The following is an 18,243-nucleotide window of genomic DNA, read 5'->3' on the forward strand; positions in this document are numbered from 1 at the left end:
CACAGTGAACCAAGTCGGGAATCGAACCTGGGACCCTGGAGCTGTGAAGCAATTGTGCTAACCACCATGCTACCGTGCAGCCCACACATCTTTGGGTTTTGAGGGTGAAACCAATGCAAACATGAGGAGAATGTGCAAACTCCACACGGACAGTGACCCAGAGCCGGAATCAAACCTGGGACCTCGGCCCCATGAGGCTGCAGTGCTTATCACTGCGCCACCGCACTTCCTCTTGGGTACTTAACGTCTAGAAGTACCATACAGAATATATTCAATGTCATTGAGCAGGTCCAGGATCAAGGCAGAAGCCTCCTGGTTTGTATCACTGCAGTGAAAAACAGAAGCACATCATATTGCAAAAAGATTGATACGTTATCAAGTTATTTTCAACAGTTTTGTAAAGGATAGGTACGGTGGGAAGGAATAAAAAAAAATGCAACTACATTTACACACTGACCAGATATTGTTATTTGAATGTGGATTGAAGACGTGGGCTGGATTTTCCACCCCGCCGCACCACATTTCTGTTTCACCCCGCCGGTGGGATGCTCCGTTACGCAGCCGGTCAATGGGGTTTCCCATTGTGGGGCTGCCCCACGCCGTCAGGAAACCCCCGGGCTGCCGGCAAAACGGAGCATCTCGCCGGTAGAAAGTCCAGCCCGTGGTATTCCACTATTATATAATATTACAACCATGTTGCCAAAAGGGCTTTCTAGTAAACATTGTATTTTCCTCTAAATGGCTGTTATGACAGTTTTTCCTTGTACCTATACAACAGCAACTGTGAGTAATATTTTCCATCTTAGGACATTTTTCAAGGTCAGGTGGAGATGAAAGATGTCATGGGCTATTCAAAGCACGACAGGAAATTAACTCTCTAGCAATACTCCACTCTGCACTCACCACAAAAAAAATAGGTTAACCAGTCATTTGGCTCACTTGCTGTTTGTGGTACCTTGTCATTTGCAAGGTGGTGCTACCTTGTTATTTGCAAGGTGGTGCTATGTCAGCCAACATAATGTCAACGACTATACATTTTTTAAAAATGCTGTGAACCACTTTGGAATAACCAAAGGACTTGCAAGTCACCTTGTATGTTTGCTACAACCTTGGGGCTGGGATTTGTTTTTAAATTGCCAGAACACCAGCATCTGATTGCCATTCAGTATCTATATGTGGACACTAAGTACTACTGCGGCTATGATAGCTTTGACAGTCAAATATTCTACCCACACTTCCTCACATAACTCTTATGTAAGTGAGATACAAGAACACTCCTAGAGCCATTGAAATTATTTCCCATAAAGAGAGGAAATTAGAACACCAGAATACAAATTTTAAAAGTTCACCCAACCATCTATTTCCAGATGCAGTAGACGTACTAAATATACCACACTTCTTCTAAAATCAAGAAGATTTCAGTACTTTAATTGTTTCTACATATTCCAAACCTAAAAAGAAAAAGTCTTGCATTTATATAGCATTTCCACATCCTCAGGATGCCCAAAGTGCTTTACAGTCAACCTTTTATTTTGAAGTGTGGGGCTGCATTTCATGGTCACCCGTGAGCAGGAAAACAAGCAGATGGGCCCGCAACTTAGAGCACTTGGCCATCGGCTGCATAATCGGCGCCAGCTTACCACCCCTGCCACTTTTACAGATGGCAGGGAGGGTACTGGTTGGGCCGCCCAGTTGAGACCCCCTAATTAAGCACCTTGTCTTGTCACCACTACAATTTAACAGAGGTGAGAAATGCCTTCGCCAACAAGTTTTACATTGCGGGTTACCAGTCAGCGAGGGTTTAGGGCAGGGGGTGGGGGGAGCTTTGCATTCTTCCTGGCCCTCTGCGTCAATCGGAAATACATCACCCTTCCCAATCCCCAACAGTACCTCCCATTGTCCATTTCTCTATCACCTCTCCAACATGGTCGCAATCATCACTTGGGGCTGCCAATCCAGTGACGCAAGATCCAGAAATTAGCTGAATTTTGGGGCATCCATGGTTGCACTTCCTCCTGGACCTCCTAAAATACTAGCAATGGCCACCAATCCGGGTGTGGCTCAGAGCTGCTGACCTCCGATTCACCAGCAGCTCAATGAAATGGGACTTCCTCCTGGAGAGTGGCAGAAGGCCTGTCTCATACCAATTAATGTGCCATCATCTGAAAATGGAGCGGAGTCGGCCAATCAGAGGAGGGATAGCCCCCGACATTTGTGTTAGGGTGAGAAGAACCCGGCCTTTAACGTACAATATAGCCTGTAGTCACTGCCACAATACAGGAAACATGGTACTCAATTTGCACAAAGCACGCTCCCATAAATAGCAATATAATAATAACCAGGTAATTTTCTTTAGTGATTTTGATTGAGGGATAAATATTTGACATACCACTGGGTTAACTCCCCTACTCTTTTGTAATAAGATATGTTAGTGTAATAAGGGCCGGGATTCTCCCCTACCCGGCGGGGCGGGGTGTCCCGGCGTAGCGGAGTGGCACCAACCACTCCGGCGTCGGGCCTCCCCAAAGGTGCGGAATTCCCCGCACCTTTGGGGGCTAGGCCCGCGCCAGAGTGGTTTGGCGCCACGCCGACTGGTGCCAAAACCGGTGCCAATGGCCTTTAACGCCCGCCGCCAGGGCTGGCCGAAAGGCCTTCGCCAGCTCGCGCATGTGCCAGTGCATCAGCTGCCGCTGACGTCACCACCGGCGCATGCGCGGTAGGGGGGTTCTCTTCCACCTCCGCCATGGTGGAGGCCATGGCGGCAGCGGAAGAAAAAGAGTGCCCCCACGGCACTGGCCCGCCCGCTGATCGGTGGGCCCCGATCGCGGGCCTGACCACCATGGGGGCACCTCCCAGTGTCCGATCGCCCTGCGCCCCCACCCCCCCCAGGACCCCGCTCGCGCCGCCAATCCCGCACCACCAGAGGTGGTTGAAACCATGGCGGCAGGATTGGCCTCTCAGCGGCGGGACTTCAGCCCATCGCAGGCCGGAGAATCGCCGCAGGTGGCTCGCCGATCGCGCGGTGCGATTCCCGCCCCCGGGCGGCGAAGAATTCTGGCCACGGCGGGGCGGGATTTTCGCCGGCCCCGGGCGATTCTCCAACCTTGCGGGGGGTCGGAGAATTTCACCCAAGATATATACCCCCCCCCCCCCCCCCCCCCCCCCCAACCGAGTATGAGCCCTCCTTGTAGCTTCTCATCCAAAAAACATCTCCAACATTATACCTCTCCCTCAGTATTCCATAAGAACATAAGCCTGGGTTTTATTTATATTTAGCTCTCAAGAGTAAGATATGAACACAACGTTCTGACTCAGATGAGAATACTACCAAGTCAAGGTTGGAAATCCAACTATAATTTATTCCATTTGCATTAAACTACTCATATGCTCATTTCTTGTCTATATGAACCATGCACTAATTCACTCTCAACACTCTCATTTGGGCATTATTAGAATGATTCTTGATTTACCTGGATTACCATGTACTTCAGAAGCATTTGAAGGAAGTACAAAGTCTGGTCATCTGATATCTTTTCCCCCAATACTGACGGTAACAGAGGAGTAATATCTTCCGCAGCAATTTTTACTAAGCAAAGAAAAAAGGTAAAACATCATCAGTATCTAATTTTGGGCTGATAAGATTGATAAAATTAAAACACTGCAAAATGAAAAAAAGCATTCCCAGTTTATATTTTAAAACCTACATGAATTGGAAACCCAATGAAAAAGGGACACAAAGCTGTTGATTCTTTCCTGATCAGCATAACCTGGCATCTCTGGTGTCAGAAATAATCCTACATCTTGGTTTTCTTTTTACCTACATCACTTCTTTTAGTGATGAGTGCTCTGAATATTGGCAAACAAAATCTACCAATGCAATTTTGCATTAAAAAAATATTCCACGATGCATCCATCAGTCATAACTCTATCACAGCTCAAAATAGGTTTGACCAAAAACATTTTTAGTCAGTGTCAATCCACTGTCTGAGTAACTCCATTTTAAAAGACTAAAAATTACTTTTAGGAAATATACAGAGCCATTTATAGTGTAAAGGGGCACGGTAATTACTTCTATAGTAATTAAGAAAACATTTTCAAACGTTTTCACAATGTACTCATCAGTGGGCTTGCCCCAAAGGAACTAGCTTAATTTTAGGCACTCCTTAAAGGTCTGGAAAAGAATGCATTTAGTGGACGTTTAATTCATTTTGAGTGGTTAGTTTCATGGGTGAGCCAGCGTCTAACACAATGTTTTTTTAAAACTCGCGTAAAAGTTCGAGGAAACTTTTCATGCTGAACATAATTTGCATTTAGCATTCAATCATCTTTTGTACTGGTTATGCTGATTTCAAGCACAGTGCAAACAAGTGGAAATTCCAGACCATAGTCTCCAAAGTCTTTATAATAATAATAATCATACTAATAATAACCTTTATTGTCACAAGTAGGCTTACATCAACACTGCAAGTTACTATGAAAACCCCCTAGTCGCCACATTCCAGCGCCTGTTCAGGTACACAGAGGGAGAATTCAGAATTCTCAGCTGGTACGGGAATTGAACCTGCGCTGCTGGCCTTTTTCTGCATCACAAACCTGCTGTCTAGCCCACTGAGCTAAACCAGCCCCCCCACCCCCCCCCCTGCTTTGTTAAAATGGAGTCAGCACTAGATAAGGTTAATTTTGGAGGTATTCATTATCTTGATGCAATGGTGAATGACACTATAAATGCTAATGATATCGTTGGTGCCCCACTTGTACTGGACTGGATTACTAACCATCAGGTAGATTATAGGAGGGGTTTATGAGTTTATCTAGAGTACATGGTCCAATTCGTGATGAAACAGCTGGAAAGCCAGGGACGAGACAAGCAAATAACGTTAGTTGCTCATCTGAAGAATTCTCTTGCAGTGCTTGAAGCCAAAGCAGATAAAGTCGAATTCCTTCACATCTTATCTGAGGAGAAAATTTACACAATACTCGTCAAATCTCATCAAGATTTCCATGGTAATAATGAAGCACAAGTTGTACCACTAAGAGTCAAAAGAATTTTATCCATACTATTAGTTATGCATCCAGTCAATACCCTTTTTCATTTATACATTACATATAAATCTAGCCAGGCTAATATTTGCAATTAAGATTGGGTGGAGCAGGATGAGTGGGTTCTTTCAAGATGTGGAGGACAAGTGTGATCGCTGCTCGCTTGCACTAGCTAACCACACTCATGTTTTGGTTTTGTCCCAAATTTGCTGGCTACGGGGTTTTCTTTTTTAATACAAATCTTCGATTCTATGGTAGCCTTAGAACCTTGTCCATTAACAGCCATATTTGGGGTCTCTGACTAACCAGCATTTCACTGTGGGGTATTCGCCTCTTTAGCGGCCAGGAGGTAAATATTGCTTTTTTTTTAAATAAATTTAGAGTGCCTAATTCTTTTTTTCCAATTAAGGGGCAATTTAGCATGTCCAATCCACCTACCCTGCACATATTTGGGTTGTGGAAGTGAAACCCACGCAGACACGGGGAGAATTTGCAAACTCCACATGGACAGTGACCCGGGACGAGGATCGAACCCTGGTCCTCGGCGCCGTGAGGCAGCAATGCTAACTACTGCTCCACAGTGCAGCTATGAGGCGAATATTGCTTAATTGGAGGTCTCCCACTCTGAATAGCGCATCCGCTTAGTTGGGTGATTTGATGTAATTTCTACTTGGAGAAAATGAATAATGTTGTCAGGGATCGATGGGGAGACACAACTGAGGTGGCAATCATTTATCTCATTTTTTAAGGACCTATAGACACAGCCAGCTGTTTGGAAAGGGGGGGGGGGGCGCAGTTAATGGTGGGGTTAATTTGTTTGAAACAGTTATGTGGGTACAGTATATATAACTTTTTGATTCTGTATTTCCATTTTTGGTCTATTGTTTGAGAATAATGTGGTTAATGTTATGAACTTCAATAATTATATTTACACAAAAATATATTCTTGGGCTGAAGGATTAATAAAATAGCACCAGAAAGCAACAACAAAAAAAAGATTGTGTGGAGCAGCCAATTAAAAAAAGTCAGACATTTGTTCTGCTGTATACTGGCTATTTGATGCTCCAAATGTACTAATGAGTACAATTCACACCTCTCTCACCATCTACCTTTATTCTGGACAGCCATCTAACTTGAGAAAATGGGACTAATTGTTTGCCAGTTTCATTAGTGTCAAAATCAAGGGTGGTTAACCCATATTGAGAGGGTCTGCTATTTTGAACTTATTTAGCTGAAGGAGTTTGGATTTAAATTAGGAAGGCAAGTTGGCCATTGAACATCACAGCAATACCAAAAACAACTGAAAGATTTGGTCATCAAAATCTTTGGGGAACAAAATTTTCTAAGATTACAGAACACATAATAAATTAATTAAATGGCATGTGTTTGCTACTTATAATGTGATTTAAAGTATACATATAGGTCATTTGATGTAAATGTTCCACATGGCCCTCTCCTCCCCCCACTTCATTTAACTTTACCAGCATACTCTTCCTTACTTCATCAATTTACTTAACTATGTCCAATGTGCAATTCCCCTATTTACCTCAACAGTTTCTTATAGTACTATGTTTCACATGCTAACCACTCTCTGGTTTTAATTATTATATATTCATTCATTCAATAATTTTTCATTTTCATTTATTGATAGTCATCCTTCAGTCTTCTCTTCACTAGACAGTTTTGCTCAAGCTCAATTTTGATGATTCAAATTTTGAATAAAGTTTTACAATAATTTGCGCATTCTATGTCAGGATAATTTAATCAGCAACAGTAGTGTAAGGTTATCTCTAAGTACTTCATCTATTAAAATGTGACTAGTTCTAAATAGCAAGGTTCAAAATGGTAAAATCCAAGAGTTATCCAGAGCCCTAATTAAAACAGAAAGAGAAACTACACTTATTAATCTAAACAGCGAGAGACCCAGGTGAATACCCTCTCTACTAAGCATGCAAAGTCACCCGAAAGATCAACATTCAAATTCAGAATTCAATAACATTTTAACTTTTATTACATTTTGATGATAAATTAACTGAATTATACCTTTAATATCCTGAAGGGTTCTGACAGGATGGATGTGGAACAGATGTTTCCTCCTCTCGGAAAATCTACAACTAGGGGGTCACTATTTAGAAATAAGGGATTGCTCATTTCAGAGTGTTGAGCAGAATCTTTTTCTCGGAGCTCAAGAGTCTCTGGAACTCTCTTCCTCAAAAGGCAGTGGTGCATGTTTTTGCATACCAGGGGCTGGTTTAGCTCACTCAGCTAAATCGCTGGCTTTTAAAGCAGACCAAGCAGGCCAGCAGCACGGTTCGATTCCCGTACCAGCCTCCCCGGACAGGCGCCGGAATGTGGCGACTAGGGGCTTTTCACAGTAACTTCATTGAAGCCTACTCGTGACAATAAGCGATTTTCATTCATTTCATTTCATTTCTATTGAAGAGCTAGATAGATTCTTGATTTACAAGGGGGTGAAAGGCTTTGGGGGGGGGGGAGGCATAAATGTGGGGTTGAAGTTAGAATCAGATCAGCCATGATTCAATTGAATAGTGGAGCAGGATCGAGGGGCAGAGTGGCCTACTCCTGTTTCTAATTCTTATATCTGTATGTAACGTAAGCACCATTTTTTTACATTTTGCAATCTTGCCCAAAGGCCAATTACAAAAAAAGGTTACCAATAATATATTGCTTCTTTGCAGACATGTGCAAAATGATGTCACTCAAGAGACTTGGCATGACCTACAACAAATTAAGCCATCTGCTGTGCACTTGTTTCAAATGATTTCTGTATTTTGTCACAGGGACAAATATTTCTGTTTACTTCAACATTGGAAGTCATCCAGCAGATTCCTAGTGCGTTTTCACAGTGGAGCTACAAATTATGAGAAGGGTCATTAATAGATCACTCGCACACACCTCCTAGATGTTGGTTGTGAAAGAGGCCAAGGGAATTGGATGCTTAACCTCCCCTACCTCATTCCTCCGAATTAGAACCTGGGGTTGGGGGGGTGTATAAGCAGAAAGAAGGGTCCATAGTCTCATAGAAATAAATAAATTTAACTTCTTACCTTAACAGAGTTTCCAGTATGCAGAAGTTTCTTCAAAATTGAGCCTGAAGTATTAATTTGGTTGCAAATTAAAGATTGCAGATATAAACATAAACGTGTAAATAGTATATGTAAATGTAAACACATTGAGGGAGCTAGGCACAAAACACATCAACTCTTTCAAAAAACAATTTGAAAGGGCTGGAGATTCATTAGAAAAGTTAATTTATATCCTAATAAAATCAGTTTAATTGAAATGAACCAAACAAATTATCTTCCGTCCAGCCCTTCCATTCAGTATGATGGGCCAAGTTTACCCAATTAAAAGACCCATGTGGGGCAGGAGGGTTGCAGGTTCAATCTAGTGTCTAAAGTTGAATTTGATGTCCTCAGTTCAACTTCTGCTCAATACTTCTGCCAAAGCATCGGTGGGTTAGGGAGCGGAACATACTTCAGGGTTCCCATGACAGAGCACTATTCAGAATATCTGCAAAAGTGGGTCAGGTCGAACGCCACTGTGATGCCACCCATATTCAGAAAGCCTGCCAAAACTCTGACAAAGTTCACACAATGTTAACAGCAATTGTGGCAAGTCATTAGAGGTAAACTACAACTCATGAACTCATCAACAGCAGGAAGCAATACCTACAGAAAGGAAGAATAGAAAATTGTTGAGGGAAAAATGCTTCCCAGAGAGAGTTATTTTCTAACTTCTTTAACAGAATAACGAGCTGCAAAAGTAAGATTTTGTTACTAGCCCAAGATTGGTGTTAAAGGAGCAAGGAAGAAAAAAAGCTAACTGTTAAAGACTTAATTGGTAACATTCCTGCCAGAGTCAGAAGATTGCAAATTCAAGACCCTATTCCAAAACTTGAGGATACAGTGCAGGCTGGCATTTAATGCAGTGCTGCAGTGTAAGAGATGCTGTCGCTTGGATGAGTCATTAAATTGAAGCCTAGTCTGTCTGATCAGGTGGACACAGCACTTTTCAAGAATAGCAGGGGGGTCCATTAGTCCCAGACATTGTTAATTTCTCAACAGCATCTCCAAAATACATTAACTAGCAATTCATCACATTTATTGTTTGTGGAATCAGGTAACCAATGCCAATCTGTTGACGGATCACGCTAGTACCCAGAAGCCCGCCCATCAGGCCATTTCAGTCATGTTTGCGTTGCAATCCTGTATGGTGGATGTGTTCAGCGCTGGCATACAGTGCTTCAGGCTGAATCAGGCATAGTTCACACTGCATAACCACTGACTAATGTTTAATTGAAAATAGCACACAAGCACTGTGACCCCCAACTCAATCCTCTGAATGGTTCAGAAGCGTCTTTATATAAAAATGATGGTATTTTGACAGGGTATTCCTTCTTTTTTATGATCGACAGTAAAAGTTCAGCATGAAGTACAAGCATTAATTGAGCAAGATCAACCCCTGTGCATTAACTAGCAACAAAGCCAAGAAGATTGACAACACAAGACAATCATTGATTGCCAAGTCTGGCTGAACTTTGAAAAGAATAATCAGGCTGAAACAAGTTATTTTGCAGTTCATTCACCCACTACAAAATAGACCTCGCATTTAATACCATCTTTTTTTTGCAGTATGGATACCACATTGCACACTGTATTACAGGTGTGTACCTCTGGTTCAGTGTAACTTTAGTGCATTCAAAGTCACAAAACAGGTTCAGCCCAATTGGCATGTGCCTAATGTTTGTATTCTAAATAAGCTTTCTCACACCCATTACCTATGGCCAGCCATGTCACATTTTGTTACATTCCCCTCTTCCGTGTCTGCATCATGCCTTCTCTAAATACACCACAGCTGTCTATTTAAATCCCTCCATGGGGCACGTTTCGCACGTGTAAAGAAATTCTTCCCAAATTCTTTATTTTGTTTCATTTAATTGGTTCACGGCTATCATATTGATGCACACCATTTCCGGGCTCACAGGAGGAAAGCTACTCCACAAGCACCCTATCAAACCCCTCAAATATATTTTTTCAACATTTCTATTTTCCAGAGAAAATAGTCCTAGCCTGCTCAATCTTTCCAGATAAATGTGATCAAATTAAAATTAAATTAAATTAAATTAAATTAAATTAAATTAAATTAAATGGAAAGTCTGGTAAAATCCTTATAAATTGTTTCTGCACTTTGGCAATTTTAAATATCTTTTCTTGCAGTATGAATACCAAACTGCAGACAGTATTCCAAGTGTGGTACAACCAAAGTTCTATTAAATTAAACATTACCTGTCTATTTTTCTATTCTATTCCTCTGCAGATGAGCCTCAGTATTCCGCTGGTATTCTATATGGCATTATCAGCTGGTGCTGGTACTTTTAGTGATTCAGACATCAGTGTTCCCAAACCTCTTTGCTCCTCTACCCATCTAAGAATGGCTTTCCTATACTTCTGACCAAAATAGAGCACCTCAGACTTCACTGTACTGAATTTCATTTGCCATTTATCCACCAACGCTATAAGCCTGTTTATGTCTTCCTGTATTTTGATGGGTTTTTTTTGTTATGAACAACATATAATGTTTTAACGTTGAATGTTCAGTTTCTTTTCAGTTGTTTGAGACTTGGTACTTGGGAGTCTGGATAGGTCTTTTGGAAATAGGGATGTATATTTTAATACATTTTTATAACCCCTGAAGATAATGAGATGGATTAAAAGTATAACGATTCTGGAGAAAAAAAAGCCATGTTACTGTTGCCTTGCAACAGTGGTCCTGGGACAGACACAGGAAAAAAAAATTCAGTGTATATCAGAGAGACAGGACAGGAATCCTAGGCTCACTTATAAGAAAGACAAGGCTATTGTAGATAGCAGTCTTTTTACAATCCTCATTAATACCCATCTCCTTGACCAATATTTTGATCTAGTGGCATTCACTAGAAATATAGTGAGGGCAAAACTGGGATAATGGAAATATTTTATCAGGAGGCAATATAAAATACAATTTTAAAATACTTGTAGGTTCATGGCAAGTTATTTCTTCATAAAGGTATCTTGGTACGTAAAACATAAGGCATCATAAAAGTTAAATATATTAACTGTACAATGTGGCAACTGTGATCGAACCAAGTTCTGAAGAGGAGTTATATAGGACTTAAACGTTAACTCTGTATGTCTCTCAAGAGATTATGCCAGGCATGCTGAGTTTATCCACCGCTTCATTTTAATTTTATCTACAGCACTCCACAGTATTTTCCTTCTATTTTAGTGATCTAACAGAAGTGTTATGTATGTTGAGCATACCTTCTTTACTTTCCCTTGTATGCGGCACTCCAGTCATCTTTCTCATTCTGCTTGCGTCAGTTCATTTTTTAAACGCTCGGCAATGACGGATAATCTTTATAATATTAAGTTATGCTGGGGAGGGAGTGGCATAGCGTATCGTCACTGGACTAGTAATCGAGACCAAGAGTAAGGCTTTGGGGCCACAAGTTCAAATCTCATCACTGCAGATGGTGAAATTTGAATTCAATAAAAATCTGGAATTAAAAGTCCGGTGATGACCATGAAACCATTGTCGACTGTTGTAGAAACCCATCTGGTCTGGTTCACTAATGTCCATTAAGGAAGGAAATCTGCATTTGACTCCAAGAACATGGCAATGTGGTTGACTCTTACCTGCCTCTTCAAGGGCAATTAGAGATGGGCAATAAATGACAGCCTAGCCAGTGACGCCCACAACCCATGACGGATGAAAAAATATTTTGCCCTGGGGCGGATTGGTCAAGGACTTTGTGTTTTATTTGCCGAGACCGATTCTTCGGTATGCATCCGCGAAGAAATCAAACATGGCTTGAATATTCTCTTCTGATACAGATGGCTTTTTCGTCCACACTGAAGTTCTCCAAGCGATGTCAGTGTCGTTGGGTTTCAATCGGTTAAGGTTGAAAAGTTTTTCGTCCATCCTGTAGACCATTTCCACTCCACTGGAAGTTTGTTCTTGGCAAGGTGAAGGACGGTGGCAATAAACAAAGAACAGTACAGCACAGGAACAGGTCCTTTAGCACTCCAAGCCTGCGCCGATCGCCTGTCTAAACTAAACTCTTCTGCACTTCCGGGGTCCGCATCCCTCTAAACCATCCTATTGATGTATCTGTCAAGATGCCTCTTAAACGTCTGTATCGTGCTTCCACCACCTCCCTCGGCAGGCTCTCACCACCCTCTGTTTAAAAAAAAATGTGCCTTGCACTTCTCCTCTAAACTTTGCCCCTCTTACCGTAAACCTATGTCCCTGAGTAATTGACTTTGTGCCCTGGGAAAAAACACACTCTCACCATGCCACTCAATTTTGTAAACCTTTACCAGGTTGCCCTCAACCGCTGTCATTCCAGTAAAAACAATTTGAGTTTACCCAACCTCTCCTCATAGCTAATAACCCCCAGACCAGGCAACATCCTCTTCTGTACCCACTCCAAAGTCCCCTCATCCTTCTGGTAGTGTTGCAACCAGAATTGAATGCAATATTCCAAGTGTGGCCTAAGTGAGGTTCTGTACAGCTGCAGCATAACTTGCCAAATGTCATACTCAATGCCCCCCGACCGATGAAAGAAAGAATGCTGTATGCCTTCTTGATTACCTTCTCCACTTTCAGTGATCTGTTGACCTGTAAATGGTGAAAAGGGCGGGGGTGATGACACTTCCCTGCTCTTGGCCTCAAAGGTTTGTCTTATTTCCGTTGGTGAGGACTGTTGCCGACATCTTGTCGTGAAGTCGTAGAAAGATGTTCATTTTTCTGGACAGCTGGCCCTTGACAGGATCTTCCAAGACACTTCCCAGTTAACCAACAGCCTTGGTCAGATCGGCGAAGGCCATGTAGAATGGTTGATGTTGCTCCTGTCACTTCTTTTGAAGTTGTCAGTGAAAATCATGTCCATTGTTCCATGGATATCTTCAGGTGAAAAATGAAATGAAAATCGCTTGTCACGAGTAGGCTTCAAATGAAGTTACTGTGAAAAGCCCCTAGTCGCCACATTCCGGCACCTGTCCGGGGAGGCTGGTACGGATGGCAGCTCAGAAAGAGTCGGCTGATGATCTTCCCGGCGATGGATAGCACGGAGATTCCTCAGTAGTTCCCACAATCCACCCAGTTTCCTTTCTTGAAGATGGTGGCAATTATGACATCCCTAACATTGGCAGGGATTTCTTCTCTGCCCCAGATTTTCAACAACAGCTGATGGAGATGATGGGGCTTCTCCTCCAGGTTTTAAAATCTCCGCTAGAAACCCGTCCACTCCTGCAGCTTTTTCATTCATGTCTTTAATCTTGGACTGCATTCATCCTTGGTGGGAGTCCAAGATCACCTTTGATGGGGAGTTGTGGGATTTCGCAAATATTTCCCCATCTTTGATTATATCATGGTTTAGGAATTCTTTAAAGTGTTCTCTCCATCAAAGGCTGATGTTTTTTGTCTCTCACTGGTTTGAGGTCTAGAGTTTTGGGTCCGTATATTGCCTTGATGGCACTGAAGCAGCCTCGGGTGTTAGATTATCGGTGGGGAGTTGCAGCTCCTTAACTTTTTCAGTCAACCATTGGTTCTTGATTTTCCTAGTTCTTCTTTGTACCTCAGCCTTTGGTGTTTGAGGAGTACTCCTTGCTGGTTATATCGTTTATCCAAGCAGGAGGGCTTTCCTCTTCTTATCAATGAGGTCTTGAGATGGTTCTCATCGAACCAGTCTTGGTGTTTCCTGGTCTTATAGCCAATGGTTTCTTCACAGCTTGTATTCAGCCCTTTTTAGTTTTCCTCCATTCCATTAAAATGAACGCTTTGGAGATTGAGTGAAGGCAGTGTTGGACGTCCGCTAGCATGCTTGGCTCTTGAAGTCTCTCAACATCGATCATTTGTAAGGGTGGCACAGTGGTTAGCACTTCTGCCCACGCACTGAGGATCCGGGCTCAATCCCGGCCCTGGGTCACTGTTCGTGCGGAGTTTGCACATTCTCCCAGTGTCTGCGTGGGTTTCACCCTCACAACCTAAAGATGTGCTGGTGAGGTAGAATGGCCACTCTAAATTTCCCCTTAATTGGGAAAAAAAAATTGGCTATTCTAAATTTAAATAAAAACATTGATCTTTGTCTGAGCTGTTTCTTCCTCTTCCATTGCTTCTGGTGGAGTTTGATGGACACAGAGGAGCGGATGGAGCGGTGGTCTGCCCAGAAATCGTCTGCACTGGTCATCACTTTGGTAACACAGAAACATAGAAAATAGAAGCAGGAGGAGGCCATTCTCACCTTCAGGCCTGTTGCACCATTCATTATGATCATGGCTGATCATCAAGTTCAATACTCTGATCCCGCTTTCCCCACATATCCCTTTATCCCTTCAGTCCCAAGAGCTATATCTAATTCCTTTTTGAAATTACACAACGTGTTTGCCTCAACTATTTTCTGTGGTCGCGAATTCCACAAATTTACCACTCTCTGGGTGAAGAAAATCCTGCTCACCTCAGTCCTAAAAGGTTTCCCTTATCCTCCCCTAGTTCTGGACTCCCCCACCATTGGGAACATTCTTTCTGAATCTACCCAGTCTAAACCTCCAGGAAGTTTGTGAGTTTCTATGAGATCCCCTCTCACTTTCCGAAACTCCAATGAATATAATTGTAACCGACTTAGTCTCTCCTCATAATTCAGTCCCACCATCCCGGGGATCTGCCTGGCAAACCTTCGCTGCTCTCCCGCCATAGCAAGAACATCCTTCCTCAGATAAGGACACCAAAACTGCACACAATACTCCAGATGTGTCCTCGTCAATGCCCTATACAATTATAGTAAATGGTAATGAGAGCACCCTTTTGGTTTCGGGTTCAGATAATGACGCAGTCGTCATGTGCCAGTGCTTTGATCATGGATATCTCCAGGAAGTCTTGAACTTGTCTATTTGGTGGAACAATGTGTTAGTGATGACAAGCTGGTGTTCCACGCCTTTGCAGCAGGAGAACCCCGTTGGAGTTGCAATTCCCAACTCCTTCCTTTCTGATGGTTCCTTTCCAACCCTGGCGCTGATGTCCCCGATGATCTCATCTTCCTTAGGAATGTTGGACAGGGGTGGCATGGTGGAGCAGTGGTTAGTACTGCTGCTTCATGGCGCCATGGACCTGGGTTCGATACCAGCCCCGGGTCACTTGTGTGTGGAGTTTACACGTTTTCCCCGTGTCTGCGTGGGTCTCGTCCTCAAACTCAAAGATGTGCAGAGAGGCGGACTGACCATGCTAAATTGCCCCTTAATCGGAATTTTTTTTTTTTTTTTTAAAGGAATGTTGGAGAGTATGATGCCCAGAATGGAGTAGAAGATTGGGGTTTAGGCACTCATGGCTGTGGCCTGCGGATTCGCGGTAAGTTGTAGGTGAAGAGTCATGAGGTGTTGGTTGATGCCAACAGGGAGCTCAAAGTCAGTTGACGAGTTTCTTCTTACTCTCACTCACTCTTAACTTATTAACTTTTAATAACTTATCTCCTGCTTAATGCTTCGCCGCTCAGTACAGCATGGTGGAGGGCGGGGGTGGGGGCAACCTTTGTCTGATTAAGCTTCTATGAAGCACCTTGGGCCATTCTCCTACATTACACTAATGCATTATATTAATGCAAGTTATTGTCACATCCACAAAATACGTTTAAAATTTCTACGAACTCCTCTTTAAAATTGATGCAAGGACTTATTTTACAGATGTCTTCCTGAAATAAAGCATGACCTCTGGCCCTTTGCCCTAACCCTTTACCTCCAAGTATTATTCATTTTGCCACATCTATTGTTAAGCGGCTATTCATGTGAGCAACTCGGCAATTAACAAAAAGTGAGAGAAAAAACAGGAAGCAGACTCCCTTGAAGCCAATAAAGACAATGTCAACAAGTGAAAATAAGTATTAAGGAGGTCAACACTATGTGCATGCCATATGAAAATTAATAAAAACATAAAACTAAATATTTGAAAATCCTTTATGAGACCCTAAAACAGCATTTCTGAAGCAAGGGATTGCAATGTTTTTGATGCCATAAAGATGATTAACGAAAATGGACTACAAAAAAGAAACAGGAAAGAAAAAAAAATGAGTTTGGCATGTTTGACTGTGGCTATCAAATTTAAGGAAGGATGTTACGGAGAAGGAAACCAAAATGAACAGAATGATGAAAGGCTAAAGATTGGCACTAAAATAAATAGAGTGCACCAATGCTTTACGAAAATTTTACATATGAAGTTTAGCATTACACACAGGAGTGTTTTAAAAAGATTAACATAAACCCCTAGCTTATGATTAGAAACAGATAATTTGAGGATAACTAAGTATGAACAAACATTTACAGACATTTAAATTTCAGACAAAGATACAACATAAATATTTGATTCATCACCACAAAAATTAAGATGGTATAGATTACAGAAAGAAAAGCATTTTGAATAAAGATCATACTATATCATAATCGAGCAGAGTTTACAATTTGCTCCTCGATTTATAAATATCCCACAAATTACCCCATTCTTCTTACCTATGCTGTGAAATTGCCATCTGTTGTTGATTTTCTCAGGAAGAAGTTGAAGTATTTTCTGTTCAAGGTAAATTAAAAGTACAATTTCAGGTACATGCTCCAGGATAGCAACACTATATCCCAAAATTTTGGCAGCACAGATGTTCAACCCATCAAGTCTATGTCACAGCCACACTTCAAGTCAATGCCACATCTCTGCGGAGCAATCCAGGCATTCTCATTTCCCTGCTCTCTCCCCAAGCCCTACAAGTAGATTTCCTTTAAGTGCCCATCCAATTTCCTCTTGAAAACATTGATTGTTTCTGCTTGCTTCCACAAGCAGCAAATTCCAGGTCATTGTCAGTCACTGCATAAAAACAGTCTTCCTCACATTCTCCTTGCGTCTCTTACTTATTAATATTATTGCTTTTCGATTAAGATTGAACTTTTCCTTAAAATGGCAACAACTAGGAGAGTTAAACTCGAAACATTGCAAGTTTGAAAACTTGAAAGACTCTGGTGCCTTAGAAAGTACCACTCTGACTATTTGATAAGAGTACTGCTAGATCCTAAACACATCAAAATAAAGCCAAGCATTTTTGTTATCACTCTTCAAGGACCATATTTTGTTTATTTAAATTCCATTCTTTTTAAAAATGTGCTTGGGGTCATTCTCAGGTGACCTATACAAATCCCACTTCAATGCTACTGCCGATTTTAACCCCAGCTGTGCTCATTTCGGAAATACCTCACACTATTAGGTTATTCTTGAAAATAGTAGAAACCACATTCCCTTTTAAGCAGGGAGTCTTTTCTGAATTAGTTCAGTTAAAGAGCAGTATGTGTTAAAGGAAAGCAAATCTTGGTTCAGTGGTAACAGACCTGCCTCTAAGTAGTTGGCCCTCTGTTCAAACCCCAGTCCATGCAGGGACCCAACCCCCAGCTTAAATGTCAATGTGAGCCCAGCTACATTGGGCTAATTTATCCAGCAGTCCCTCAATTGCCCTGACGTCAGGCCTGTAAACTGGCTTGAGGCAGTTATTTCGCTCCTATCGGAGAGAAGGTCCCACCTCAGAGATCCATCAGCCAAACAAATGGTCAGCCTCTCTCTTATCCCAGCAGCAGCACCCAGAGCAGTGGCCATTGCTGGGATTGCAGGTGGTCCTCGAAGATGAGCAACATGGAGCCCTGATTCCCCTTGTGGAAGACACTAGAAGTAGGGCACACAGTTTAAAAATAAGGGGTCTCCCATTTAAGAAAAAGACAGGGAGAATTTTTTTCTCTGAGTGTCGTGAGTTTGTGGAATTCTTATTCCCAGAGCCGTAGTGGCGACTAGGGGCTTTTCACAGTAACTTCATTGAAGCCTACTCGTGACAATAAGCGATTTTCATTTTCAGAAGCAGGGTCGTCGAATATTTTCAAGCTAAATTAGTTAGATTCTTGACCGGTGAGGAAAGTGGAGTCGAGGCCACAATCAGATCAGCCAGGATTTTACTGAATGGTAGAGCAGGCTTAAGGGGTTTGAACAGAGGACCAACTACTTAGAGGCAGGTCTGTTACCACTGAACCAAGATTTGCTTTCCTTTAAATCTGAACTAATCCAGAAAGGACTCCCTGCTTAAAAGGGAATGTGATTTCTACTATTTTCAAGAATAACCTAATAGTG

At 42.1% G+C, this 18,243-nt stretch overlaps 1 protein-coding gene across 1 annotated transcript in view; it reads right to left on the reverse strand.

Annotated features, from left to right (window-relative positions):
- The window catches only part of ralgapa2 (Ral GTPase activating protein catalytic subunit alpha 2), a 730,448-nt gene that overhangs the window by 580,582 nt on the left and 131,623 nt on the right, over nucleotides 1-18,243 (reverse strand). Inside the window, 4 exon segments of the mRNA XM_038805980.1 lie at nucleotides 3,471-3,586; nucleotides 4,776-4,953; nucleotides 8,109-8,152; nucleotides 16,599-16,656. Of these exon segments, the coding sequence (XP_038661908.1) occupies nucleotides 3,471-3,586; nucleotides 4,776-4,953; nucleotides 8,109-8,152; nucleotides 16,599-16,656 (396 nt within the window).

This window comes from Scyliorhinus canicula, chromosome 1 (assembly GCF_902713615.1).
Source record: "Scyliorhinus canicula chromosome 1, sScyCan1.1, whole genome shotgun sequence".
In the NCBI taxonomy this organism is placed as follows: Eukaryota; Metazoa; Chordata; class Chondrichthyes; order Carcharhiniformes; family Scyliorhinidae; genus Scyliorhinus; species Scyliorhinus canicula.